At 44.7% G+C, this 27,384-nt stretch overlaps 2 protein-coding genes across 2 annotated transcripts; one reads left to right on the top strand and one right to left on the bottom strand.

Moving 5' to 3' along the window:
* Window positions 1–15,985: 15,985 nt before the first annotated feature.
* On the bottom strand, window positions 15,986–19,073 carry tm100 (Transmembrane protein 100). The gene is given in 2 exon segments (NM_001140500.1): window positions 15,986–17,593; window positions 18,789–19,073. A coding segment is annotated over 1 exon segment (432 nt). The 5' UTR covers window positions 17,493–17,593; window positions 18,789–19,073; the 3' UTR covers window positions 15,986–17,060.
* Window positions 19,074–20,601: 1,528 nt separating this feature from the next.
* On the top strand, window positions 20,602–26,238 carry LOC106601485 (phosphatidylcholine transfer protein). The gene is made up of 6 exons (XM_014193710.3): window positions 20,602–20,793; window positions 22,919–23,036; window positions 24,428–24,507; window positions 24,919–25,090; window positions 25,260–25,327; window positions 25,869–26,238. Exons 1-6 carry the CDS (start codon window positions 20,665–20,667, stop codon window positions 25,947–25,949), a joined length of 648 nt encoding a protein of 215 aa, XP_014049185.1. The 5' UTR covers window positions 20,602–20,664; the 3' UTR covers window positions 25,950–26,238.
* The last annotated feature ends 1,146 nt before the right edge of the window (window positions 26,239–27,384 follow it).

Genomic DNA, 27,384 nt, shown 5'->3' with positions numbered 1-27,384 from the left:
TGAACGTGTCCCTGTTCTTTGTGTCTTCAGTCTCCATGAGTTACTCCAGAGATGTTCCATGAGGTAAGCAAAGAGGCAGGGTTATGCAATCAAAAGACAGCTGAGGGCAGCTCCTGTTCGGCCGCAATGTGTACGAATACCACAGGAGAGACATACTGGTCCATGGGTACAGAGAGTAGAGGGGATCTAGACTGAGGAACCAGGGGGTTGAGGATTTGTTTCGTGTTGTGTTTATTTCCTTCAGAATTGTTTTTATGAATAGAATAACTTGTTTGATCAGGAAATTAGACCTGAACGGGAAGGAATCAATGTATGGTGTGGTAAACCAAGCTTACCCACACTCTACCCACAGATCTGTTATTTTGTTCATTCTATAGTAATTGCTACCACATTGCTGTATCCCGTTGGCCAGACCTTCCTGAACACGTGTGAGGGGGTGTAGGCCTACCGTGCACAGGTCATCACATATTGCACTGCTGGTCTAGCCCTATCTGATAGTGTTGCCATTAGCCTGCATTCTTGAAATTGGTCCCAAAACTCACAGACTAGTTCCACCCTTTACCTCTGTATGCACTGTGTCCTCAGACCCAAATAAGGGAGTGACCTAGCAGCTACCCTGATATATTAGTAGTGCATTATGATGACTGATTATTTCAGAGTAAAGGGACCATTAAATTGGACCAGGGTGGAGCCGTACCTCTCGGGGGGACAGCAGCTGGCGGGAGACTGGCGGACTGAGGCGCTCGCAGATCTGATAAAGGCCTAAAGGGAGCCTTTTCCTTCCTGAAAGGCGGACTGTTTGTGTTAGCCTGTCCTCTGTCTCTTCTTCTGGGTGTGGGAACCTGCTCCTCCCAGAGCTCATGGCTTCCTCTAGTCAAGGACCCCACAAAGCACGACCAGTCTGTGTACCATGTGACTTACATTTAAAGCCCAGCATGGGAGAGGAGTGCTTTTACAGTGGTGTTAAACCACACGGAGAGTATGTGACACATGTAAAGACCACATGTAAACACCACATGAATCATTGAAATGGTTTTTAGACAGCACTAAATTACAGATGTAGGATTTTAATTTGATCACTCTTTTGTTGCTGAGAATTTTCTTGCACAGGAGGAAATGCAAACTTGTAGTGTATTCAAGATTTTAAAAGGATTCTAAAGTTTGTAATTTCCACTTGAAAATATCAGACTTTATATGCATGATTTGCCCTAACAAAAAATGTATCAATCCCTACAAAACATTTACATTAATTATAATCCACATAATAATTCACATTTCTTGTTCCTTTAGAATTATTTTCCTGCTGTACTAAACTGGCTCAAATTAAGATCCTACATCTGTAGCCTACTTAGACATCTATGTAATATGGAGTAATAGGATTTCAATGAACTGTTTTTCTCTATATGAAGCCTGTGTAATCCTTTGTTACACTCTTCTCTGGCCATATGTCTCAGAACACATTGCAATGTTCTACATACTCAGGAGGACAGAGAGCTGTCGAGAAGCTGTCAACAAGTCAATGCGTTGTTGACTTGTTTTATTTGCTTTAAATCTCACTCAGCATCAAAGAGACTCTTTAGCCTTGCAGCTCCAGAGGAGCTCAGATTTACACGTGGGTCCCATTGGCCACAGTAATAAGTCATTGGGGCACTACAAAACAGATGCCCTGACTGTGTCCCCTCTCCATTGTCCTGCATACATCATCAGAAATGATGCTGTTCTCTTCCCTAGGCAGCGCTCAGAAGAACGTCCAGAGCTGATTAAAAGCCTGCCGAATTACACCCCGAGACCACATTAAATGCTTCCCCACTGTTTCCCACAGTAACCTATTCACACTTGTTCAAGATTAGGTGGTGCTTGGAGCTGGGGTCCCACTACTCTCAGCTGGGCCACATTCCCTTGTTGTGCTCTGTGTGACCAGGTCTGGCTCCTAGGCTCCCAGGCAGGTTTATAGCTTCTGGGTGTGAAAGTTACCTGACAGAGCGTGGCAAATAGGAGAGCCTCTGGGCTTTCACTTCATGTCACATAAGGGCAGAAGAAGGTAAATAAATATACATTTCTGTCTTAGTCTCCATTAATACATTCAAAGATGAAGCGTTTAGATTATTCCCTTGATATTTTTTCATTTTCCCCCAAAAATCAATACATTTATAGCATAACTATATTAGTTTATCTGTTGAGGAATATCAAGGTGGTAACCTAACCAGCAGCAGAAGTAGAAGTTTCTACTTACCATTCAAAAAGATCTATGCAATGGAGTTTCTGAACGCCTATAGAGGAAAATCCAACCCTTTACAAAGTAGCTCAGCTGTTCAGATGAAAGGAAACCAAGTGCTGTGAAGAAGCTACTTCCCATGACATCATTGTGTTTGTTAAATGACCTCTGCAGCTGTGTCAGACACACCTTGTCATTTCCTCCCTAAACCATTCCAATTATTTAGTTCATTTACTTAGGGGAAAAAAACTGGCCATGCTTGCCAAGATGTTTCTTGGCACACATGCAAGAATATGGTACTGGAAAGAGTGAACACCTTGCATGTATTATTGCAATCTAACCAATTATACTTGAGGTCTTCCAGCATTAACTCACTGTCAACAATGTTTCTTTACAGTAAACTGATATTCTAGACACAGGAGACATATTAATCATTGAGCTTTTATCCACTTTTTTGTCATTTAAAAATATATTTCCTTTTGCAGCACATGTACTTTGGCATATTGTCTATTATTTGATCAATGAGGGGGTGCAGTTTTCATCTGCGTTGTGTATTTTTCTGAAATACTTCTGTAATGAGCATTTGCATACATGCATGCACACACACACACACGTGCACGCACACACACACAAATACACACACACACACACACACACACACACACACACACACACACACACACACACACACACTTTAATCAAGGGGGAAGTGCAAAAAATAAACACTGATTAATAGATAACTCTTCAATTACAGCTGTTTCCCAATCCCTGGTTTCAAAGGAGAACTTGCAGATTACAAACAGATTTCCTGAGGCAGAGTTGGTAAACACTGTGGAAGTCGCTTTTTTCCTGTTGGTGTCAGAGATTGACATGAAACAGCCCTGTTGGTCTTTTACACCATGACAGGAGTGATTGTTCCTCTGTTGTTCCAACAAGGGTACAAGGATTAGATTGTTTCAGGTTGAGAACTTCTTTCAAGATCAACATTGAGCCAACATATTGACCATGAATAACATATCCGTCACTGCCCTGTTCATACTATTTATCTCTCTAAGCTTTTTGCAATGTATTGTACATCACAAGATACAACATACACCATGGTCCAACAGAAATTCGGCCAACTATCCTGTATTATGTATCACAGTGAAACCAAACTTTGACCATGTGTGTTCTCATTCCTCTTTTCAGACAAATGGATTAAATGTCTCTTCATGCTTGACGGAGTCAACAATACAGTCACGATAGGATGTCACTTTTGTGGTTTCCCTTTGTGCCGTTTTGACGTCCTTCCGTCTTTGTTGCATGATGGGAATCATTTTCACCCTTTTCCAGCAGACAGCTGGTTGAGGCTCACTATGTTTGAGAGAGGTCTTGATGAGGAAAGAGAAACAAAGGGAAAACACTGTTAGCAGTACACTCCTTGGTTTAATTAGGAAGTCTGTGGGGAGAGAGACAGAAGGGTGGCTGGCTACAAGGAGACAAGAGGTAAAATACTACACAGCACAATCGATTAGAAGATGAACGTGCTAGTTCAACAGTTGGTCGTTGTTGGGCATTGGGGGAGCTGCAGCTGCTTCAATCGTCAAGATTGTATAAGTCAAGATGGCCTTTTGTTATGGCTGAAGAAAGCCCTGTAGTCTGAATAAGAATTTAGGGAAATAATACAAAACAAAAATAATTGTTTCTAGAGGCCCTGACCCACCACCCTTCCAAGGTTCTACACAATGTCCAGACTCAAAAACATCACTATTGATCTTGCATTGTTTGTTGTTCAGACTTATTTTACTCTGCTGAGAGTTGTTCATGTCAAGTTGAATCAAGATTCAAAACTCAAGTTATACTGCCAGATACAAGAGGGTGAATAACTTTGCAGTTTAAAAAAATGCTTTAAAAAGCACTGCTTAAGTTTTTCTTTTAAAACAACAGTGGGAAATGTTGGGTTGAACTGAGATTTAATGGCGATCCAGTGACTCCTCTATCCCTCTGAGTTGTTGAGTTTGTCTGGAAGGGCTTTACCTCCAGTGTGCATGGGAATGAGGACATGCCATGGGTTAGGACCCCAGAGGCAGCGGGCAGACAGCACTTCAGACACCTCTTTGAGAGCTGTTGGCACAGCATGAAAGAAAAGACAGTCTTGGGCTGTGGCAGTGAAGATAACTGTTGTGAATGCCATAGTGGCTTTTCTGTTCCTTTTAAGGTAAAATGTGCTTCTTGGATAATGGATGTAGTCTGGATTTCTTCCAATAAAAAGTGATTAATATGTTTATCCTCTCCCAGCTATCACAATAATAATTTGTTTAAGAGAACTACCACCATAACTGTGGTTAACGATCGCCTTGAAATACTTTTTGATAAGCAATTTATTTATCTTGGAGGGTGTGCACTTAGTACCTTTCAGAAGGAGCAGGAAGAAAACATTGCTTGACGATGCGTTTGAAATATAGATTGGAATTTTTGAAGGGCTGAACCAATACATGGAATTTAGCAGTGCTTCAGTGGTTGCTCTTTCAGTTATCAAGAACATGGGCCAATGTTGAAATTCAGCAGAGGCACAAGCTTAAAAGTTTGAAACTCCAAGTGAACAAATATTTCTGACAGTGAACATTTGGGAAGGCAAGCATTCTTACAAGCAACTGCTGCAACAATCTAATCAAAACCCTCTCCTGGTTGCCAAGGATCCACTTTTGTTGTATCCACTGACATAACCATCAAAGAACTGCTCACGTTCAAGAAATGGGAGGGTCGTGTCTGATAAGCAGGCTAGCTGCCTATTGTTTCCTGCATCAGCTGGCCTGTACCCATGGTCACTGAGTGTCAGGTGGGGTGAGTTTACAGAGGAAGTAGTGACATGGGCCAATCCTCCAGGGGAAAGGTGGCTGACGCACTCTCCAGCTCTTTAACCCTCCGGCCCTTGTAGAGCAACTAAACAGTCACTCCCCAGCTCTTTAACCAATAAACCCTGTAGAGCAACTAAACAGTCACTCTCAATCTCTTTAACCAACACACCCTTGTAGAGCAACTAAACAGTCACTCTCCATCTATTTAACCCACCAGCCCTTGGAGCAACTAAACAGTCACTCCCAGATCTTTAACCCACCAGCCCTTGTAGAGCAAAAGTCACTTCCCAGCTCTTTAACCCACCATCCCTTGTAGAGCAACTAAACAGTCACTCCCCAGCTCTTTAACCCACCAGCCGTTGTAGAGCAACTAAACAGTCAATTTCCATCTCTTTAAACCACCAGCCCTTGTAGAGCAACTAAACTGTCACGATCCATCTCTTTAACCCACCAGCCCTTGTAGAGCAACTAAACAGTCACGCTCCATCTCTTTAACCCACCAGCCCTTGTAGAGCAACTTAGAAGTCACCTCAAAATGAATTTACAATGGTTTGGACTTACGACAAGCTCTGACCATAGAATACTTTAAATGACACATTGATCAGAAACCAAGTTCTAATATTCATAACAGCAACTTATCTCTTGAAGTGAATATTTGTAACACCGTTATCAAGTGAACAATTATTAGGACATGGTTAGCTGTTTTTCCATTTGGGCTGGACTGTACAAGAACATGGGCAGTCTTATTTGTGCAGACACAAAAAGTGAGAATTTGTCTTCCTATACTGTCAGGTGTCAGTGTGCAGCGGTAGGACAGAGTCAGGCGCAGGACACAGAACTGAGTAAAAGACGTACTTTACTTGAAAAGAAACAATAATTTCCACGCAGGAAAAAACACACCACCGCACAGAAGTCTAGAACACTAAACAAAGAACAAACACGCACAAAACCATGTGGGAATCAGAGGGTTAAATAGGGAATAAATTATAACTTAATGGGAACCAGGTGTGTACAATCAAGACAAAACAAAACAAATGGAGAAAAAAAAACGTAAATCGGTGGTAGCTAGAAAGCCGGTGACGTCGACCGCCGAACGCCGCCCGAACAAGGAGAGGCACCAACTTCAGCGGAAGTCGTGACAGTACCCCCCCCTTGACGTGCGGCTCCAGCAGCGCGCCGACACCGGCCTCGAGGACGACCCAGAGAACGAGGCACAGGGCGATCTGGGTGGAGACGGTGAAATTCCTGCAGTAAGGAAGGGTCCAGGATGTCCTCCACCGGCACCCAGCATCTCTCCTCCGGACCGTACCCCTCCCACTCCACGAGGTACTGAAGGCCCCTCGCCCAACGCCTTGAGTCCATGATGGCTCGCACAGTATATGCCGGGGCCCCCTCGATGTCCAGAGGGGTCGGAGGAACCTCCCGCACCTCAGACTGCTGGAGCGGACCAGCCACCACTGGCCTGAGGAGAGATACATGGAATGAGGGGTTAATACAGTAATCAGGGGGAAGCTGTAACCTATAACATACCTCGTTCAGTCTCCTCAGGACTTTAAATGGCCCCACAAACCGCGGACCCAGCTTCCGGCAGGGCAGATGAAGGGGCAGGTTTCGGGTCGAGAGCCAGACCCGGTCCCCCGGTGCATACACCGGGGCCTCACTGCGGTGGCGGTCGGCGCTCGCCTTCTGTCGCCTGATGGCCCGTTGCAGGCACACATGGGCAGCGTCCCAGGTCTCCTCCGAGCGCCGAAACCATTCATCCACCGCAGGTGCCTCAATCTGGCTCTGATGCCACGGTGCCAGGACCGGCTGATAACCTAGTACACACTGAAACGGAGACAGGTTAGTAGAGGAGTAGCGGAGGGAGTTTTGAGCCATCTCTGCCCAGGGGATGAAAGCCGCCCACTCCCCCGGCTGGTCCTGGCAATAGGACCGCAGAAACCTACCCACATCCTGGTTAACTCTCTCCACCTGCCCATTATTCTCGGGGTGAAACCCTGAGGTCAGGCTGACCGAGACCCCCAGACGTTCCATGAACGCCCTCCAGACCCTCGATGTGAACTGGGGACCCCGATCAGACACTGTATCCTCAGGCACCCCGTAGTGCCAGAATACGTGTGTAAACAGGGCCTCCGCAGTCTGTAGGGCCGTAGGGAGACCGGGCAAAGGAAGGAGACGGCAGGACTTAGAAAACCGATCCAAAACGACCAGGATCGTGGTGTTTCCTTGTGAAGGAGGAAGATCCGTCACGAAATCCACCGATAGGTGTGACCACGGCCGTTGTGGAACGGGTAGGGGTTGTAATTTCCCTCTGGGCAGGTGTCTAGGTGCCTTGCACTGGGTGCACACTGAGCAGGAGGAAACATAAACCCTCACGTCCTTAGCTAAAGTGGGCCACCAGTACTTCCCACTAAGACAGTGCACTGTCTGACCGATGCCAGGATGACCAGAGGAGGGTTACGTTTGGGCCCAACAGATCAATCGATCGTGGACATCAGACGGAACGTACAGACGCCCAACTGGACACTGGGTGGGAGTGGGCTCCGTACGTAACGCCCGCTCGATGTCCGCATCAACCTCCCATACCACCGGTGCCACCAGGCAAGAAGCCGGAAGTATGGGAGTGGGATCCGTGGACCGCTCCTCTGTGTCATACATCCGGGACAGTGCGTCTGCCTTAGTGTTCTGGGAACCTGGTCTGTAGGATAGGGTGAAAACAAAACGGGTGAAAAACATGGCCCACTTTGCCTGTCGAGGGTTCAGTCTCCTCGCCTCCCGGATGTACTCCAGATTGCGGTAGTCAGTCCAAATGAGGAAAGGGTGTTTAGCCCCCTCAAGCCAATGCCTCCACGCCTTCAGAGCCTTGACAACAGCTAACAGCTCCCGGTCCCCCACATCATAGTTTCGCTCCGCCGGGCTGAGCTTCTTCGAAAAGAAAGCACAGGGGCGGAGCTTTAGTGGCGTACCCGAGCGCTGAGACAGCACAGCTCCTATCCCAGCCTCGGACGCGTCCACCTCTACTATGAATGCCAAGGAGGAATCAGGATGAGCCAGCACAGGAGCCGAGGTAAACAGAGCCTTCAGGTGACCAAAAGCCCTGTCCGCCCCAGCTGACCACTGCAGTCGCATCGGTCCCCCCTTCAACAAGGAGGTAATGGGAGCCGCTACCTGACCAAAGCCCCGGATAAACCTCCGGTAGTAGTTGGCAAACCCTAAAAACCGCTGCACCTCCTTAACTGTGGTTGGAGTCGGCCAATTACACACGGCTGAAATGCGGTCACTCTCCATCTCCACCCCTGACGCGGACAGGCGGTACCCTAGGAAGGAGACGGACTGTTGGAAGACATTTCTCAGCCTTGACGTACAGGTCATGCTCCAACAGTCGACCAAGCACCTTGCGTACCAGGGACACATGCTCGGCGCGTGTAGCAAAGTATATTAGAATGTCATGTATATACACCACTATACCCTGCCCGTGCAGGTCCCTGAAAATCACGTCTACAAATGATTGGAAGACTGATGGAGCATTCATCAACCCGTACGGCATGATGAGTTACTCATAGTGCCCTGAGGTGGTACTAAATGCCATCTTCCACTCATCCCCCTCCAGGATAGGCACCAGGTTGTAAGCGCTCCTGAGATCCAATTTGGTGAAGAAATGCGCCCCGTGCAATGACGCTGTCACACTGGCTATGAGCGGCAGCGGGTAACTGTACTTCACCGTGATCTGATTTATACCTCTATAGTCAATGCACGGGAGTAAACCTCCATCCTTCTTCTTCACAAAAAAGAAACTTGAGGAGGCAGGTGAAGTGGAAGGCCGAATATATCCCTGTCCCAGAGATTCGGAGACATATGTTTCCATAGCCGCCGTCTCCTCCTGTGACAGAGGATACACATGACTCCTGGGAAGTGCTGCGTCTACCCGGAGATTTATCTCACAATCCCCCCGTCGATGGGGTGGTAGTTGAGTCGCCTTCTTTTTACAGAAGGCGAGAGCCAAATCGGCATATTCAGGGGGGATGTGCATGGTGGAGACCTGGTATGGACTCTCCACCGTAGTTGCACCTATGGAAACACCTACACACCTCCCTGAGCACTGACGTGACCATCCCTTAAGAGCCCTCTGTTGCCACGAAATAGTGGGGTCATTATAGGCCAACCAGGGAAGCCCCAACACCACAGGAAACGCAGGAGAATCGATCAGGAAGAGACTAATTCTCTCCTCATGACCCTCCTGCGTTATCATACATAGTGGAGATGTGACCTCCCTAATCAGGCCCGACCCTAAAGGACGACTATCTAAGGCATGTACAGGGAAGGGCACATCAACAGGAACAATAGGGATCCCTAATCTAAGTGCAAATGAACGGTCAATAAAGTTCCCAGCTGCGCCTGAATCTACTAGCGCCTTATGCTGGGAATGCAGGGAAAACTCAGGAAATTCTATACATACACACATGTGCGCAACAGGGAGCTCTGGGTGAGTCGGGTGCCTGCTCACCTGGGATGATCCACCAGTGCCATGCCTGCTGCCTCGACTCCCTGGGGAACCTCCCCAGCACCAACCAGCAGTGTGCCCTCTGCGGCCACAGGTGGTGCAGGAAACGACCCCCCCTCCGGTCACCCTTAGAGCAGCACCTCCGAGCTCCATAGGTGTAGTAGGTGAGATAGTAGGTGTAGGTGTTCCGGAACTCCAATTTGAGCAGCAGCAGCTGAAAAATGAGCTCCTACAAATATCGAAATTTACATGGTTTTTAGAGTGAAGTACATCGGAAAAAAGCAAAAGAAAACTGCAAGACTGAATAGGAGAAAAAACAAGCAACAAACAAAGAAGATAGGCTTTTGAAAAATAACTATTTTTCATGAAATTGTAGTTATCTTAGCAAGCTGAATTGTTTACCAGTTGCTAAGCAGTTGCTAGGGACTCTTTTGGAAGAAGCTAGCTAGCTAACGAAGAACAACAAAGAATATCTAGTTAACAGAAGAAAATAAAGAGAAAATCAGGACAGAAGAAAAAGGATATCAAAGTGAAACAGTTCTCTAAAGACACAGGAGACAATAATACAAGAAACAACACTTCTGTAGCTTGTCAACTATGTGTCTGTCTATCCCTGTTCTCTCCTCTCTGCACAGGCCATACAAACGCTTCACACCGCGTGGCCGCTGCCACTCTAACCTGGTGGTCCCAGCGCGCACGACCCACGTGGAGTTCCAGGTCTCCGGCAGCCTCTGGAACTACCGGTCTGCAGCCAACAAGGCTGAGTTCATCTCAGCCTATGCTACCCTCCAGTCCCTAGACTTCCTGGCGCTGACGGAAACATGGATTACCACAGATAACACTGCTACTCCTACTGCTCTCTCTTCGTCTGCCCACGTGTTCTCGCATACCCCTAGAGCATCGAGCCAGCGGGGTGGTGGCACTGGAATCCTCATCTCTCCCAAGTGGACATTCTCTCTTTCTCCCCTGACCCATCTGTCCATCTCCTCATTTGAATTCCATGCTGTCACAGTTACCAGCCCTTTCAAGCTTAACATCCTTATCATTTATCTCCCTCCAGGTTCCCTTGGAGAGTTCATCAATGAGCTTGACGTCTTGATAAGTTCCTTTCCTGAGGATGGCTCACCTCTCACAGTTCTGGGTGACTTTAACCTCCCCACGTCTACCTTTGACTCATTCCTCTCTGCCTCCTTCTTTCCACTCCTCTCCTCTTTTGACCTCACCCTCTCACCTTCCCCCCTACTCACAAGGCAGGCAATACGCTTGACCTCATCTTTACTAGATGCTGTTCTTCCACTAATCTCATTGCAACTCCCCTCCAAATCTCCGACCACTACCTTGTATCCTTTTCCCTCTTGCTCTCATCCAACACTTCTCACTCTGCCCCTACTCGGATGGTATTGCGCCGTCCCAACCTTCGCTCTCTCTCTCCCGCTACTCTCTCCTCTTCCATCCTATCATCTCTTCCCTCTGCTCAAACCTTCTCCAACCTATCTCCTGATTCTGCCTCCTCAACCCTCCTCTCCTCCCTTTCTGCATCCTTTGATTTTCTCTGTCCCCTATCCTCCAGGCCGGCTCGGTCCTCCCCTCCTGCTCCGTGGCTCGACGACTCACTACGAGCTCACAGAACAAGGCTCCGGGCAGCCGAGCGGAAATGGAGGAAAACTCGCCTCCCTGCGGACCTGGCATCCTTTCACTCACTCCTCTCTACATTCTCCTCTTCTGTCTCTGCTGCTAAAGCCACTTTCTACCACTCTAAATTCCAAGCATCTGCCTCTAACCCTAGGAAGCTCTTTGCTACCTTCTCCTCCCTCCTGAATCCTCCTCCCCCTCCCCCCCCCTCCTCCCTCTCTGCGGATGACTTTGTCAACCATTTTGAAAAGAAGGTTGACGATATCCGATCCTCGTTTGCTAAGTCAAACGACACCGCTGGTCCTGCTCACACTGCCCTACCCTGTGCTTTGACCTCTTTCTCCCCTCTCTCTCCAGATGAAATCTCGCGTCTTGTGACGGCCGGCCGCCCAACAACCTGCCCACTTGACCCTATCCCCTCCTCTCTTCTCCAGACCATTTCCGGAGACCTTCTCCCCTTCCTCACCTCGCTCATCAACTCATCCTTGACCGCTGGCTACGTCCCTTCCGTCTTCAAGAGAGCGAGAGTTGCACCCCTTCTGAAAAAACCTACACTCGATCCCTCCGATGTCAACAACTACAGACCAGTATCCCTTCTTTCTTTTCTCTCCAAAACTCTTGAACGTGCCGTCCTTGGCCAGCTCTCCTGCTATCTCTCTCAGAATGACCTTCTTGATCCTAATCAGTCAGGTTTCAAGACTGGGCATTCAACTGAGACTGCTCTTCTCTGTGTCACGGAGGCTCTCCGCACTGCTAAAGCTAACTCTCTCTCCTCTGCTCTCATCCTTCTAGACCTATCTGCTGCCTTTGATACTGTGAACCATCAGATCCTCCTCTCCACCCTCTCCGAGTTGGGCATCTCCGGCGCGGCCCACGCTTGGATTGCGTCCTACCTGACAGGTCGCTCCTACCAGGTGGCGTGGCGAGAATCTGTCTCCGCACCATGCGCTCTCACCACTGGTGTCCCCCAGGGCTCTGTTCTAGGCCCTCTCCTATTCTCGCTATACACCAAGTCACTTGGCTCTGTCATATCCTCACATGGTCTCTCCTATCATTGCTATGCAGACGACACACAATTAATCTTCTCCTTTCCCCCTTCTGATAACCAGGCGGCGAATCGCATCTCTGCATGTCTGTCAGACATATCAGTGTGGATGACGGATCACCAGCTCAAGCTGAACCTCGGCAAGACGGAGCTGCTCTTCCTCCCGGGGAAGGACTGCCCGTTCCATGATCTCGCCATCACGGTTAACAACTCCCTTGTGTCCTCCTCCCAGAGTGCTAAGAACCTTGGCGTGATCCTGGACAACACCCTGTCGTTCTCCACTAACATCAAGGCGGTGACCCGATCCTGTAGGTTCATGCTCTACAACATTCGCAGAGTACGACCCTGCCTCACACAGGAAGCGGCGCAGGTCCTAATCCAGGCACTTGTCATCTCCCGTCTGGATTACTGCAACTCGCTGTTGGCTGGGCTCCCTGCCTGTGCCATTAAACCCCTACAACTCATCCAGAACGCCGCAGCCCGTCTGGTGTTCAACCTTCCCAAGTTCTCTCACGTCACCCCGCTCCTCCGCTCTCTCCACTGGCTTCCAGTTGAAGCTCGCATCCGCTACAAGACCATGGTGATTGCCTACGGAGCTGTGAAGGGAACGGCACCTCCATACCTTCAGGCTCTGATCAGGCCCTACACCCAAACAAGGGCACTGCGTTCATCCACCACAGGCCTGCTGGCCCCCCTACCTCTGAGGAAGCACAGTTCCCGCTCAGCCCAGTCAAAACTGTTCGCTGCTCTGGCACCCCAATGGTGGAACAAGCTCCCTCACGACGCCAGGACAGCGGAGTCAATCACCACCTTCCGGAGACACCTGAAACCCCACCTCTTTAAGGAATACCTAGGATAGGATAAAGTAATCCTTCTAACCCCCCCCCCCCCCCCCTTAAAGATTTAGATGCACTATTGTAAAGTGGTTGTTCCACTGGATATCATAAGGTGAATGCACCATTTTGTAAGTCGCTCTGGATAAGAGCGTCTGCTAAATGACTTAAATGTAAATGTAATGTGTAGGATCGGAGGTGCTGGGGGATGGAATGGACGGACCCCGATCCGGACGTCCGCGGGTGGCCAACAGGTTATCCAGCCGGATGGATAAATCCACCAGCTGGTCGAGGGTAAGGGTGGTGTCCCTGCATGCCAGCTCCCGACGAACGTCCTCACATAGAGTACACCGGTAATGGTCGATCAGGGCCCTCTCATTCCATCCCGCGCTGGCAGTCAGGGTCCTGAAGTCCAGTACGAATTCCTGTGTGCTCCTCATCCCCTGTCTGAGATGGAACAAGCGTTTCCCCGCCGCTCTCCCCTCAGGTGGATGATCGAAGACCGCCCGGAAGCGGCGGGTGAAATCCTCATAGCGGACCAACACTGCGTCTATTCCTCCCCATTCAGCGTTGGCCAACTCAAGCGCTTTCCCGGACAAACAGGAGATGAGGGCGGACACGCTCTCGTATCCTGAGGGAGCCGGGTGGACGGTGGCCAGGTAGAGCTCCAACTGGAGCAAGAACCCCTGGCACCCGGCAGCCGTCCCATCATATGCCCTCGGGAGTGAGAGCCGTATCCCACTGGGTCCAGGTGACAGAGGGGTGGACAACGGTGTGGGTTGGGGTGAAGTTGATAGGGGTGTGGGAAAAACCCCTCTCTCCCATCGCTCCATGGTGTGCAGCACACGATCCATGGCTGTGCCAAGATTTTGGAGCATCGTTATGTGCTGCTGGACGAGCTCCTCCACTGGTAACGGAGGACTTGGTGCACCTGCTGACTCCATATGAGGTGCGTGTTTCTGTCAGGTGTCAGTGTGCAGCGGTAGGACAGAGTCAGGCGCAGGACACAGAACTGAGTAAAAGACGTACTTTACTCGAAAAAAAACAACAATAATTTCCACGCAGGGAAAAACACACCAGCTCACAGAAGTCTAGAACACTAAACAAAGAACAAACAAACACGCACAAAACCATGTGGGAACCAGAGGGTTAAATAGGGAATAAATTATAACGTAATGGGAACCAGGTGTGTACAATCAAGACAAAACAAATGGAAAAAGAAACGTAGATCGGTGGTAGCTAGAAAGCCGGTGACGTCGACCGCCGAACGCCGCCCGAACAAGGAGAGGCACCAACTTCGGCGGAAGTCGTGACATTTACACCAACAGCCCTAACAGGGTGAGCTCACAAGCAACGAATAAAAAAATATTTCTAAAACATTGACCTCATATTCCAGGTCAACCAAGGACGTCATTTGAAATAGAAGCTGTAATAAATAAGCCGTTTGCTCCTCTGATACCACATATTTTGATTATTTCAAGCTGTTTATGGTTAAGTCATGCTTCTCTGGTGTTTTTTTTATCAAGTATTTGATTGGAAGTAACTGACTGAAAAGGATCCCTGTAATGTCGACCTCATTACTTTTAATTGTGCTCATCCCATTCTGGTTTGTAACAGCTAGCCATTATGGGCTTCTTCAATTCAATTCAAATAATTTGATCCAATCTCATTTTTGTCTTATTCATAAACATAATTATCTGCTTGGCAGTCCCTGGAACAAAAAAAGTGACGTACACCAAATTCAGAAAGAGGGTACGGTTGTGGAGAGCACTTGTTAAATCCCATATCAGGTCACCCCTTTTTTCCAACTTCACTGCTTCTTAGCCCTAGCTGCTGGTAACCTGTCATGCGGAAAAGGGACACATCTTACTAAGTGATTAACATTTGGTCTCAGAGTCAGGTGTCTGAATGACTCCATTCTGCCCCTATAAGGAGCTTCCCTATGCGTGGGGTAAGGTTCGCCCTCAAAAGTGACAAAGTGTGTTGTAGGTGCTCCTCTGACGCAAGCAAACCATTTAGTTGTAGTGTCTGGTGTCACAGGGACGCATAGCAACGCAAATGCTGCCTATAAATATACCTCCGCGTCTGTGCTATTTTAAACCAAGTCAAACAGGAGAGTTCAACTTCCTTTTACCTTTGGGAATTTATGTATTGGAAGGTAGAATGAAGTATTGATTCTGTTGGCCAACTGAGCACTGTTATGCAGATTATTTGGACTTTACTATATAGTGGAAGAAACGGTGGAAGTGATTTCTCAGCTGTCAAAGCATACAGTGATGTCACCTTTGGCAGCTACATAATTTGATCCTGACAGAGGTACAAAACAACAACAAATAGTTAATACATCGTAATATTAGAAAAAATATTAAGTAGATATTAATACTGTAACTTATTTATATAATACATAAACAATATTTATTATCCTTATCACGAACACATTTCATTCACTGCAAATTAATGAAATGTAGTCATAGGCAAACCTGCCCTCAAAGCAGTTTAAACAATCAACAAAGGGCAGAACAAGTGCATAAGGTTGAAAACACAATGGAACCCCAGGATAAGGAGTTGGACTTAGTGGTGTACGTCAGGAGAGAAAGACACACTTCCTTCAATTCATTATTGAATGTTCAAGTCACACCACTTAACTGCGTTTAGCAGTTATGCCCTACTCTTTCTTCTTTGACAAATACATTAAATGAGAGACATTCTATTAAGTAATTTCAGTTATTAAAAAAACCCAATGCTGAAATAGACCATGTGTGGTTGTGTTAAACAGAAAGATCATTTAATTTGATATGTCAAGCTAATAGCTGATATGAGCCAGACTGTCTCATGGAACACTTCGACTTCTCCCCTATATGTCAGCTGTTCTCTTCAGAGTGCATACATAGTGAACCTTTGGATCATGAAAACAGACACAAATTAAATGTTTAAATATGGATGAGAGTTTATTAAACCTCACTATAACCTATTAACAATTGATGTACTGTTAACAGAGAAGTCATACATAAAAATGATTATATTAAAGTGGAATAAAATACTAGACCATTTCATATCGCTCAATATATGAAATACATTTACTGACAATGGCAAGTACTGTAGCGACAACAAGACTGTGGCAAGATTCTAGTAATTCCAAAGAATCTTGTCGTCATAGTTACATAGAACACCATGTTAGTCATGGTGTGGAACAAAGTGCTTACAGAGAATACTTAGTAAAAGTTAATTCGATGTAAGTTACATTTAGTCAATAATCATATTCCCTCATAATGTAATAATACCTATAACATGATAGGTACATCATAGGTACTATACATAATTACTGTGTGACATCTAATTGACTTTATCTCTGAGCTCGACTTGTTTCAGAGAATACGATAATAAACATCAAACAAAAACAACATGTTTTTGTGTCCCCATAATGCCAATATATATCATTACATATTAACATGTAAGTACCATATTCCCATGTCAGGTAATTGAACATAATTCTGTGTGAAATGAAAAAGAACAATCAGACTTAATGAGAGATGTTATACCTAAAACATGGTAAATGAAGCATGATTCATTGTTCTGGATATTCCCATGTCCCCCTCCTTTCAGACCACTATCCCTCCCAGTAAATCTAAGCCACCAGATGCAACAGTAGATTAATGGGAAACATCCTCTCCATTGCTTTGTACAGTGGTAATTTGTCTTAATTTTGATACATTCAGTTTGGCTGTCTGCCCAGCTTCCCAGATGTGACCAGTCTGTTTGACAGATTAAAAACCCAACAACTTCATGAAAGCTAAGACGTTTTGACTTGCTTAGCCTAGAGAAAGTCTGAGGTCAATGCCTTGCAGGTCAACGACCCACCACATAGACGTTGGTCAGTCATGAAAACATCTGGATACAGCTGTCTCCACTCCGCTTTCAAATTAACCACTACCTCTGTTTCCTCTCACGCCCAAACATATCACAGACTTATTTCTCTCCTGATGATCAGTCTTTCCCTTCATGCAAAGATGCTCCTCTGGTTTGCGACCAGTGCAGTTTGGCTTTCCCTCCGCCTCTCCTTCTTTCTCTCAAGTCTCATCTTCCAGCATACCGCACTTAGCGCCAATAGCACCAGTCCAGCAGATAGTAGCACAAGCCCAAAGTAGGAGATGGTGGACCCATGTGAGTTGAAGCTGTAGGCCACAGAAGTGACCACGATACCGGCAATGAGAATGACCACGCCAAACGGCACCGTGCAGCGATAGCAGGAGAGTTCTGCACCACCTGTGGCCGCGTTCAGTTGGATTTCAGTGACCAAAGGGATAGCTACTATAGTCACAGTCGGAGTGTGGTCATTGATGTTGGCCTTCTCCACGACAGCTCTTTCTGGGGCTGCTGGCACTGTCATGGTGTCTTTACTGGGTTCCTCTGGCATCGCAGGATCCAGCATCAAAGTTTTGCTTCTTTCCAACCACAGATGGATCCTCACTTTAACCACAGATGGGTCTTCACTTTTTATATCCTGAGGTTGTTCTGTCAGCGTGTCCCAATCTATGTGAAGAAATATATCATTTGTTATGTCATAGTGAAGGTAGTGTCAAAATCCATATGTTCCTCAACATGTTGCCCAATTGTAGCCTCACTGGACATAATAAAATAGGCCTAAACAATCATTTAAGTAGCTATTATGTGCATGCACATGGCCTCAGTCGGAATTGGTGACAGCTTAAGACATGAGCCTTCATTTGGCACTTAGTAACTCTAGGCAACCTCCTTGCACAATGCTAGCCTCTGGCCCAGCAAAGTCAGAAATTGTCTGAATGACGCAGATCCACTCAACCTTGCACAAGCTGTCACATTCCCTGGAGAGAGTGGGAGATGGCATTACAAACTACTCCGTGTAATGCGAGCAGCCTCAAAATCATCAGCAATTTCACAAGCAGTCATTCTTTCTCCATGTCCGCAAACTTAGAAAATATAATAAAAAATGTAATTCAAGATGCTTGTTATAAAACATTAGTCCATGTCATAACATCTTAGAAATGTATTACTCTAACAGGCCTAGTGCAAAATTGTAGACCTTTTGCAATTGATATTCTATATGGAATATACTTCACTTATAGCCTATTTATTGTAGTAGGCCTAGTCCTTTATTATAGTAACATTTGTTGAGAGTAACCCTGATAGAAAAAATACATTAATTTCACATGTGAACATGTGAAGTGTTCCAAAAACACATGTTTTCATGTGATCACATGTGAGAGTATGTGAAGTTAATGTGATAACATGCGACAACAAGTAAAGCAACATGTGATAGATAACATGAAACTACACATGTGAAATGTAAAACAATTTTTTTTTACATGATACAATTTCATGTGAAATTATGCGATTTTACACATGTAAAATCATGCGGTTTTTCTGTAAGGGGTGTTATGTTTGAATTGAATTTCAATGTGTCTAGAAAGTTAGTAATATAAAAATATTGTAGCCTTAGCTGTGCCACATGCATAGGCTATAATTCCGATGACTACATAGTCTACCTACCATATATAAACACGTTATCTCAAGTTGTTATAATGATTACATAAAAGGGAACATATCATGTATGAGGAAAAGTGTTTGGGTTGGAGTGATCGAGTTTTACGCGTGGACCAACTTCCGATAAACACACAGTGAATATTGTGTGATGAAGAAGAAAAAATCAGCATGTTCGATAAGTGTCTAACGAAGTGTTTAAACTTACCTTGCACGCATTTTCCATGCCCGCACCGTTTAAAATGTGGTTTTGCCCATCGATGAATAAAACATGGACTGTAATACGCTTTTGTATTCCAGTAACTCCGTATACTTTCAAAAGCCGACACAAGTGGGACTCCCCTCCGTCTTTATGTACATTAAATTATAAGCCAGATTCAATGTGTAGGTCCAGAACACAGTTTCACTCTCCACTTCGCTCAGCCAGTCTACAGCTCGCACCGTAAACGCTGTGTTGGAATTTGACTCCCATTCATCGGATGTCCCCTGTGCGTTTCCTCCTGTGTAAGAAAACGACTGTTTGACTGCCATCTTCTTGCATTGCAAGCACGTTTGTAGAATATCGGTGGCTATGGGGGTGGGGTGAACCAAAAGCGGGCCACAGGTTTTTATTATTATCTTGGCTTCAGAGGAGGGGGACCTTTTAACCTCTTTTGACTAAGGCAGGGCCAACATGAAGCACAGCTGTTGGGATGTCCAGACACATGTATATATGCCAGAACTGCGCAATAGGCCTTTGAAGCAGATATTGGCTAATACGAAGATGAGTAATAGCAGTTGAGGTATTACAATATTATCACATCATTACAAACAACCACACACACACACACACACACACACACACACACACACACACACACACACACACACACACACACACACACACACACACACACACACACACACACACACACACACACACACACACACACACACACACTTGAGCCTACAATAATATCCATGCACATATCTTCATGTTTGGTTATTTTTAATTAAAACAAGGGACTCTCTAAGATGATTGACATATGGTCTATCAAACTGGGACCATGGTTCATAGGACCTATGTGTCTGGAAATTCATGCTGTCACACACCCATGCAATGCCTGTGATCCAATGGCAGCCACCAGGGCATGTGGATGGGATATGCCTACTGCCTGTAACACAAGTGCTCCCCAAGACAGATCTGACACATAGTAATGTGATACGGGGTGTTGTCTTGTCTCTTCCTTCCTGCAGTAAATCCCTTCCCAAAAAGAGACAGTGGCAACGGGAAATCATGGCTCTTCCACAACCCTTAGCTGGACCATATACTGTCCGGATGGAAAACTGATTTTAGTAATATGACATGTCTCTAAACTATCCCTCAGAGGCACTTATGGAGTGACATATTTTAGAGTGATTATCATTTGGGCCTATCTTCAATCAGTGGCATATGTAAATGCTGAATTCGCATGGTGTGTTTGCAAAAGAAGAGTGCAAAGGATGCTAAACCACAGATCCAGGGTTCTACCTCTGGAAGTTCCTAAAGGCATTGATATATTTTATTAAAACCACCAGATGTAGCTTATCCTATATTTGAAATAGCCTACAGTTTGGGGATTTCTGAATGGAATGGGAGTGGTTAACCTCAGAGTAATCATCAACAAGCAACTGAGACAGGGCACCAGGAGGACACAAAGCATTACAGATGATGTTTCCTCTCTATTGTAATTGGAGATGATCAGTGCTTCCAAATTATATTTTTCCTTGGATGGCACTTCAATTTGGAGGTGGGATAGACAGAGGAGCATTCCAAAAACATTACAGTGCAGTGCAGATAGCCATTAACCACACACACACACACACACACACACACACACACACACACACACACACACACACACACACACACACACACACACACACACACACACACACCCGCACAGTTTAAATCCAAAATACAATTTCAATCACAAAAATAATTAGATAGTGATTCTAAGTATATCACTGGAATGACTGACGCACATCAGCGCACGCACGGCGTCTGAAGCGCACGCACGGAGTCCTAGATCACATGATCAAATGTCAGCGCACGGTTTGAAAACATGTCGCTGCATTTTACAGATGAGGAATTTCTGGAGGCATGGAAGGAATTAGATAAACCTCAGTTGGAGGGGGGATGGGAGTTTTTCACGGAGACAATGGGTGTCAAAATCTACCGGCTGTATGACAAGGTACATTTAAGTTACTGTTTTGAGACAGGAATAGAAAGTGAAAACTGCTGTGTTAGCTTATCGGTGGTTAGCGTCGTTAGCTGGCGAAGCAATAGTTTATTCATTGTGATTATGCCGATTGGCGTGATTGAATGACGCACTGGCATCGATCTGTTGGATGTGCTCACACGTAGACTATTTTCACGTGTCATACGTTGTATTATTTTCACGTCGAAAAGGACATTTACATGAAATAGCATAGCAGATTTTGTGAGTAGCCTTCGTTAGACTCGACCAACAGGTCCACTGGCAAAATGCGGAAGTCGCTATTCGTTATCATCAACTAAAGTGTTTTAAACGTCATATCAATGATTGAGTAGGCTAGGGGAGAATGGGGTAAAATTGAGCCATTCAGAATTCATGTAAACATTAGTTTTGAAAGCATATTGTATATTGTCCATAAAAAAAGTGGCCTTTTGGCACAACTTACCTCCGCAATTCAACACAAATACGATCGCTTTTTTGTATTTGTCATTTTAAGCATATTTGACCTAGGCTTAACACCTAAAAAACACTTTGTCCCTAAAAAATGTTTTTAACATAGGCCAGGCCCTGTTGTTACCTCATATCCCAGCGATAATGCCTTGCATTATGCCTGGAAAGAAAACACTTCAATTTGCTCAACTTACCCTAAGGCAAACATTTTGACTATATTTGCCCACACAGGTACAATGATTAACTTTTATGCTAGGTTTTAAAGAAAAATCAAAATCAAATCATCAAATGTTATTTGTCACGTGCCGAACACAACAGGTGTAGACCTTAGAGTGAAATGTTTACCTACAAGCCCTTAACCAACAATGCAGTTTTAAGAAAAAAATAAGTGTTAAGAAAGTATTTACTAAATAAACTGAAGTAAACAATAAAAAAATACTAATTCAAAAAATAAGAAAATAGAAAAATAACAAATAATTAAAGAGCAACAATAACAGTAACGAGGCTATATACAGGGGGTACCGGTACAAAGTCAATGTGAAGGGGCACTGGTTAGTCGAGGTAATTGAGGTAATATGTACATGTAGGTAGAGGTAAAGTGACTGTACATAGATAATAAACAGAGACTAGCAGCAGTGTAAAAATGTGGGGGGTGAGGGGGTCAGTGCAAATAGTCTGGGTAGGCATTTGGTTAGCTGTTCAGGAGTCTTATGGCTTGGGACAGTCTATTAATAGGGTGGCTGGAGTCTTTGGCAATTTTGAGGGCCTTTCTCTGATACTGCCTGGTATAGAGGTCCTAGATGGCAGGAAGCTTGGCCTCGGTGATGCACTGGGCCGTACGCACTACCTTCTGTAGTGCCTTGCAGTCGGAGGTCGAGCAGTTGTCAGGCGAGGATGCAACCAGTCAGGATGCTCTCAATGGTGCAGCTGTAGAACCTTTTGAGGATCTGAGGACCCATGCCAAATCTTTTCAGTCTCCTGAGGGGGAATAGGCGTTTTCATGCCCTCTTCACGACTGTCTTGGTGTGTTTGGACCATGACAGTTCGTTGGTGATGTGGACACCAAGGAACTTGAAGCTCTCAACCTGCTCTAATACAGCCCCGTCGATGAGAATGGGGGCGTGCTCGGCCCTCCTTTTCCTGTAGTCCACAATCATCTCCTTTATCTTGATCACATTGATGGAGAGGTTGATGTCCTGGCACCAAACTGCCAGGTCTCTGACCTCCTCCCTATAGGCTGTCTCAACGTTGTCGGTGATGAGGCCTACCACTGTTGTGTCGTCGGCAAACATAATGATGGTGTTGTAGGCTAGAGATAGTGGGATGAATGGCACCCCCAGATATCTGCCAAATATTGCATTTTTTGCTGCGTCTGTTGGGTATGGTGTGCCAAATTGTAGCCTAGAACTTTACGCATTCTCAGACAGTACCTTTTCACAGAATGCATGTTTGTTTTTTATTAAACCCCCTGCCTAACTCTATCCCCAGCTCCAGTTTCTGGAGAATAATATCCTGTGCAAATCCAGCACATTTTTTGGGGTTACATGTTTCTCCAACTGGCAATAATCAGAGTCCTGTGGTATGGGATTAGTTACATTGTAGGTGTGGTATATATTTGAAAGAGAGAACTTCTTTCATATGCTGTTCACAGGAAACTGGACTTTATGAGTACAAAGTCTTTGGAGTGCTTGCCACCTGCACTCCAGAACTGTGTGCTGATGTCTACATGGACTTGCCCTATCGGAAACAATGGGATGGATATGTCAAAGGTAAAGAGTAACGCAAACTCTCCCTAGATCGACTTTCTTCCATTCAAACCTCTTGTTGCACTCAACCCCTAATAAGGGCCATTTATAAGACTCATAACACATTCATAAGCAACTCAATTCTGTCAGTTTGGTTGAGTATTGATGACATGGTATTGCATATTAATTCTTGTTTTATATGGTGCTTACTTATGCATGTGTTATTGATCATATGTATAGCCCCTTTAACTCTTACTTAATTATCTAAAATATGAGCTCCACAAAATAGTTGAAACCATCACCTTTCCATTGTCCTTTTCCATTCACTCCTGTTCTATCCCAATCAAACCAATCATAACCAAGAATCCCTTTTATCTCAGTTTTCATGAGGATCGCAACAAGAGCACAGGGCCCGTTTGGCCGTTAATAACTTTTCTCATCTTTTGTTCTCTCTTGCCTCCCCAAAGTATCCAACAGGTAACATGTCTGTCCACCTGAATTTAGCCATAGACTGTAGCTATTGATGTCGTAGTTGGGGAGTTAGCACTCTGGTATAGCCATGGGCTAATGTTGTTGTGTCCTTTGTGTATTAACGTGCTTAATCAAATGTTCATATAAGCCTAGACTGTGTGAACAAACAAGGGAACTTGAAGATGTTCTTTCAAGGGCTTGTATCTTGAAAATGTATTTTTTTATTTCGTCGACCCTCTGAGAAATGACCAACAGGTTCCATCTTAACAAGGTAGGCCTAAATCATTGGCCATAACTTGTTTTGGGATTTCCAAATACCGTTGTCCTTTTTCAAGAAGAGACAACAGGGTTATGGATATCCTGGAAATGATAACTAACTGAAGTAACATTTGCCTCTCCCAGAGACTTGTTGCGTGAGAGGGTGGAGTGGGCTTTTTATTGGAAACACATCCTTGGCTTCAGCTCCTGACTGCCGTCAAGCTTTTTGCTGTTGAATAAAATTGCCATTTCAATAGATTAGATAGATGCTGTATTCTGAAAGTGCTGTTGGTGTCTTTGCTTGCACATTTGATTGTATCTTGATGTGCGCTGTGCACACTTAGAAAAAAGGGTTCCAAAAGGGTTCTGTGGTTGTCCCCATATGAGAACCCTTTTTGGTCCCAGGTTGAATTTTTTGGGTTCCATGTAGAACCCTCTGTGGAAGGGGTTCTACATGGAACCAAAAGGGTTCTACCTAGAATCAAAAGGGGTTATTCGAAGAACCCCTTTTGGTTCTAGATAGCACCTTTTTTTTATAAGTGCAGCCAGTGTTCTAGAAGATGTATGATTTAATCATGTAATGAATAGTATGACATTATAGTATAATACCTATAGTATAATAGATGACTGATGTTTCATGATGTAAGCACTGCTTTATTTTGTGTGTGCCTTTTTGTTTTTTGTAGAGCTGCATGAGAAGGACTATGATGGTCATTCAGCAATCTACTGGGAGGTGAAATACCCATTTCCTCTGTCAAACAGAGACGTATCCTTAATGAAGTAAAATGTCCAAATTAATAATACCTGTAGATAATATCAGGTCATCATGTTTCTCAGTAAAAGCAAATAGGCCAGTGCTTTTTTATATTTTATTTTTTACTAAATACATACTCCCTATACAATATCACATAATCCTGTTCTATGTATTCACCCACCCACAATGTCTCAATCTTGCTTTTCTCTCTCTCCTCCTTTTCACATTTACAATGGGTCTGACATGGTGAAGTGAAACCAAGTATGGTTTATAGTATTAAGAGTAACGTGAGAAATGTATTGTTCTTTAGGCGACAACACGGGACGGTATATTTTCTCAAGGAGTAACTGATCCAGTCACAAGGTGTGGACCACATTAGACCATATTATCTCTACCAGGCTTCTTTAACAGTGTAAACCTCAGTACGTGTACGTCAGGGAGCGGAGGGACGTTGACGTGGACAGCAGGAAGATCTGGGTGGTCCTGGCTAAGAGCTCCCCACAGTCCCCGTTACCAGAGAAGAGTGGGGTGCAGCGAGTGAATGACTACAAGCAGACTGTGGCCATGGAGAGTGATGGTGCCTGTGGCACTAAAGGTACTGCTCACTCTAGAGTACACCAGATCCAATCAGAACTCATCCCTGTAGTACCATTTTAAATGTCCATAGGGGAAACTGTTTAGTTGTGAACTTGAATCTGTTGTGGATCTGTCTGTGAAGTCTGTCTGTCTGTGAAGCCATTTACATTTGCATTATTTTCTTTCAGTCTTCATGAATTACTTTGATAACCCTGGTGGTAATATTCCAACCTGGCTTGTGAACTGGGCAGCCAAGGTGAGTTCAGAACTGAGTGCTCTCTAAAACCAAATAGGGTTCTTCGGCTGTTCCCATAGCAGAACCCTTTGAAGAACCGTTTTTGATTCCCGGTAGAACCCTTTTGGATCCAGGTAGAACCCGGTACACAGAGGGTTCTACATGGAACCAAAATGTGTCCTATCTGGAACCAGAAATGGTTCTTCTATGGGGACAGCTGAAGAACCCCTTTGGAACCCTTTTTTCTTAGAGTGTAGCAGCTCATCTTTTTCTGTTGGTGGGATGGCTGACATATTCATAGTAGAGTAATAATAAAGAAGTACTATAGAATTAAGAAAACGGTTTGTTTACTCACATTTATATCTACTTGCCAGTTTTGAATGCCCCAAAGCATGCCCTGTTATCTCAAATGGAAGGCTTTATTCACGCTGTTAATCTCAAGCAGATGTTTTGTGTTAGGATGCCAATGGTTCCTCTCTGTTGCCCCATTTGGGTGTGTCTACTCTGCTAGTCTATACATGACATTCATTGACAAAGGCAGCTATTCCCTGTGTTTCAACAGAGCGGAGTGCCTGCCTTCCTTACAGACATGCAGAAGGCCTGTGGCAATTACTCAAACTACTGCCAGAAGAACAAGAAATGAACGCCCTTGGTGGGAAGTCGCATCAAAGCCACAAGGATTGCATTTTTCAGCCCATCATTCAATAAAGTCTACACTTACGGTGTCTGAGGGCCATTGTGGGTGTTTTGGGTATGGTTGGAGACTTATTACGAAGTCAATAGGTTAAAGTGGTGTTCGTGTAATCTGCAGCTGGATGTGGTACTAACTGGGGCATGTACTGTATTTTAAAGTTGTTTATTAGTTGTATAAAAATATATATATTTAAATTGAAGTTATCTGGTACTGACTTCCTACTCCTATGTAAATGTTGCATTTTGGGATTGCCCAGAGTAAGGGCTTGGATGAGATCTGTAGTGAACTACCCCATTTTAACGAGTACTGTGTTTCTTTGATGACAATGGCTGTTCCTTTTATTTTCCTGTTGTTTGTTATGGTCAAATGTATGTTGTTTTTTAAATCCTACATTTTTTATGTATGAATGTTCAGTCAATGAATGATATGCATTTTTGCACTTGTGATTAAGCACTGAAATCAAATCAACTTCCAAACCTTAATGTCTATAGGAAAAAATGCTGTGCTGTAATTCTACTGTTCATCAGCCTATTAATTAGTGAATTATTAGTTTCTCAGCAGCTCTATTGAGGAATGATTTCGGTACTCTATGATGCAACATTGTTGCTTAGGCAAGCAAGGCTGAATCGAAAGCAGACTAGATTTTTATTTTGTATTTCCCTAATGGACATTTTGAATGTACATAAAAAATCTGATTTTGTCCTATCATTAAAAGTTGCCTGCACTGATTTGTTGTGATACTTGAAATTTACAAAAACACGATAATGAAATAGTTAAAGTTAATTATTCATATGTTGAATCTTCGAGAGCTAGGCCTATACCTCTTTACCCGTGTGTGGTTGCAGTTAGGCCTAAAGTTCTATGGAGGTGATTGTGTGTATTACTATCTAATACATTTCAATAAAATGACGGCTGAGATGAAGCACTGCATCATGCATTATTTTACTGAACCCTGTAGATGCTTTTCAAAACAGGATTACCACCTTCATGAACACAATTTAAAAGAATGGTATTTTCCACCTTTTGGCGTTGACCAATGAAATGAATTGTTTCTGTAGCTCGCGCTCCCCCTTGCGGTAAAAATGATATGTTCACGCCGCGCGGCCCTGATGTTGCGTGATGAAGTTGATATACTTTACTTGACCTTTCAATTTTGATACATTGTATCTGTTAATTCAATTCTCTCACCGGAAGCACTGCTGTGTTTTGTAAAAACGAGTTATATTGAAGATAAATTGACAGGGTATTTCTTGACATCATCTGAAAAAGGTAGAGCCTAGCCTACGCTTAGCAGTCGAGGCCTACTTTGCAAGTTTTATCTTAAAATTCGTCGACAGCATAAAATCCGCGAGAGGCCAGAAAAACTGAACCTTATGAACTGTGA

This window comes from Salmo salar, chromosome 03 (genome assembly GCF_965601325.2).
Source record: "Salmo salar chromosome 03, fSalSal1, whole genome shotgun sequence".
In the NCBI taxonomy this organism is placed as follows: Eukaryota; Metazoa; Chordata; class Actinopteri; order Salmoniformes; family Salmonidae; genus Salmo; species Salmo salar.
The sequence above is the reverse complement of the archived record's forward strand: the minus strand, read 5'-3'. Positions and strand labels throughout refer to the sequence as shown.

Excerpts from the sequence above, each read along its gene's own strand:
- LOC106601485 (XM_014193710.3), top strand. The coding sequence starts at position 20,665 with ATGTCGCTGCATTTTACAGATGAGGAATTTCTGGAGGCATGGAAGGAA. Across the intron at positions 20,794-22,918 it reads TCTACCGGCTGTATGACAAG|GAAACTGGACTTTATGAGTA; the intron begins GTACATTTAAGT and ends TGCTGTTCACAG. Across the intron at positions 23,037-24,427 it reads ATGGGATGGATATGTCAAAG|AGCTGCATGAGAAGGACTAT; the intron begins GTAAAGAGTAAC and ends TGTTTTTTGTAG.